Genomic DNA, 993 nt, shown 5'->3' with positions numbered 1-993 from the left:
CGAGGTCCACGGAGGCACAGCCCAGCTCAGGGACCACCCCGAGGTCCACGGAGGCACAGCCCAGCTCAGTGGCCGCAGGGAAGTCTGGAGATCTTGCAAAGCTCCAGCCTCACTTTTGACTCCAGCCCTTCTGGATGACCACAGACATGGTCTGAAGCCCAGACTTTCCACGTGAGGAGGAACCCAGAGCCCACCCTGTGTTTGAGGTGAAGGAGTGGCAGGAAACCAGGGAGAAACACACTTTCCCCACCGGTGAGCCCTGGAAACGCGGACAAAACGGGCCTGAAGATTGAAGAGGGAAGGTAGCAGGGTTCCTGCCCGAGCCAGGAGACGGAGTCTGTGCTGCTGTGGAGTTTCAAGGCCTGTCGCTTCCAGACCCAGGGCCAGCACTGAGCTCCGCCCCAGCCGCCCTCCACTGGAGGGGACGCTGCCAGGGAGACAGAAGACGTCCCCACCCTCCCACAGTCCCAGGCTGCTCCAGAGCCAAGCTACCCTCCGCATCGGCTCCCTGGTTTCCAGACGAGCCCAGACCCTGTATGTCCCACAAAGAGGCTGGACAGAGCCAAAGGGGCCCCGCCAGGCCAAGAGGAAAAGTTAACCTCAGCAGGCGGCTGAAGCCCATGGGAGGAAGACCCCCTGGTTGGTTTGTTCCCCCAAAACCCAGTTCACAGGGGCGCCCTGTGTAGCCTGGGGCTCTGCTGCGGCTGGTGCGGGCATTGGAGGCCGCGGCTCACTTTTCAGGGCCGATGGAGGGAGCCCTGGGACATGGATCGTCCTGTGAGGTGGCAGCTGGGGGGGCCGGGTGGCGGCGGGGCCGGGGACTTAGGGCCTGGCGCCCCAGTCAGATTCTGGCCTAACTTGGCCTTCAGCGAACGCCCCAGCGGAGCGGCTCCCAGCCTCACCCCGGCCGGGAACCCCCTCACCGCCCAGCGCTCGGCTGCCGCCGGCCTCTGCCTTCCTCGGGCTCCCGGGCCCTCGGTCGCCCCGGATCCG

The 993-nt window shown here is 65.7% G+C and overlaps 1 protein-coding gene across 4 annotated transcripts in view; it reads right to left on the bottom strand.

Annotated features, from left to right (window-relative positions):
• NME4 (NME/NM23 nucleoside diphosphate kinase 4) overlaps positions 1-894 on the bottom strand; it is a 3,651-nt gene extending 2,757 nt beyond the window's left edge. Inside the window, exon 1 of one of the 4 annotated variants that reach the window (XM_011960087.1) lies at positions 456-894. In XM_011960087.1, coding sequence (XP_011815477.1) covers positions 456-501 — 46 coding nt within the window. In that variant the 5' untranslated portion in view covers positions 502-894. Of the gene's footprint in view, positions 1-241; positions 428-455 lie in introns of those variants that run through there. The other 3 variants (XM_011960090.1, XM_011960089.1, XM_011960088.1) reach the window with 3 other exon arrangements.
• Positions 895-993: the final 99 nt, after the last annotated feature.

Source organism: Colobus angolensis, unplaced genomic scaffold, assembly GCF_000951035.1.
Source record: "Colobus angolensis palliatus isolate OR3802 unplaced genomic scaffold, Cang.pa_1.0 Scaffold502, whole genome shotgun sequence".
Lineage (NCBI taxonomy): Eukaryota > Metazoa > Chordata > Mammalia > Primates > Cercopithecidae > Colobus > Colobus angolensis.
Note: the sequence above shows the minus strand (reverse complement) of the source record. Positions and strands in the feature narration are given on the sequence as shown.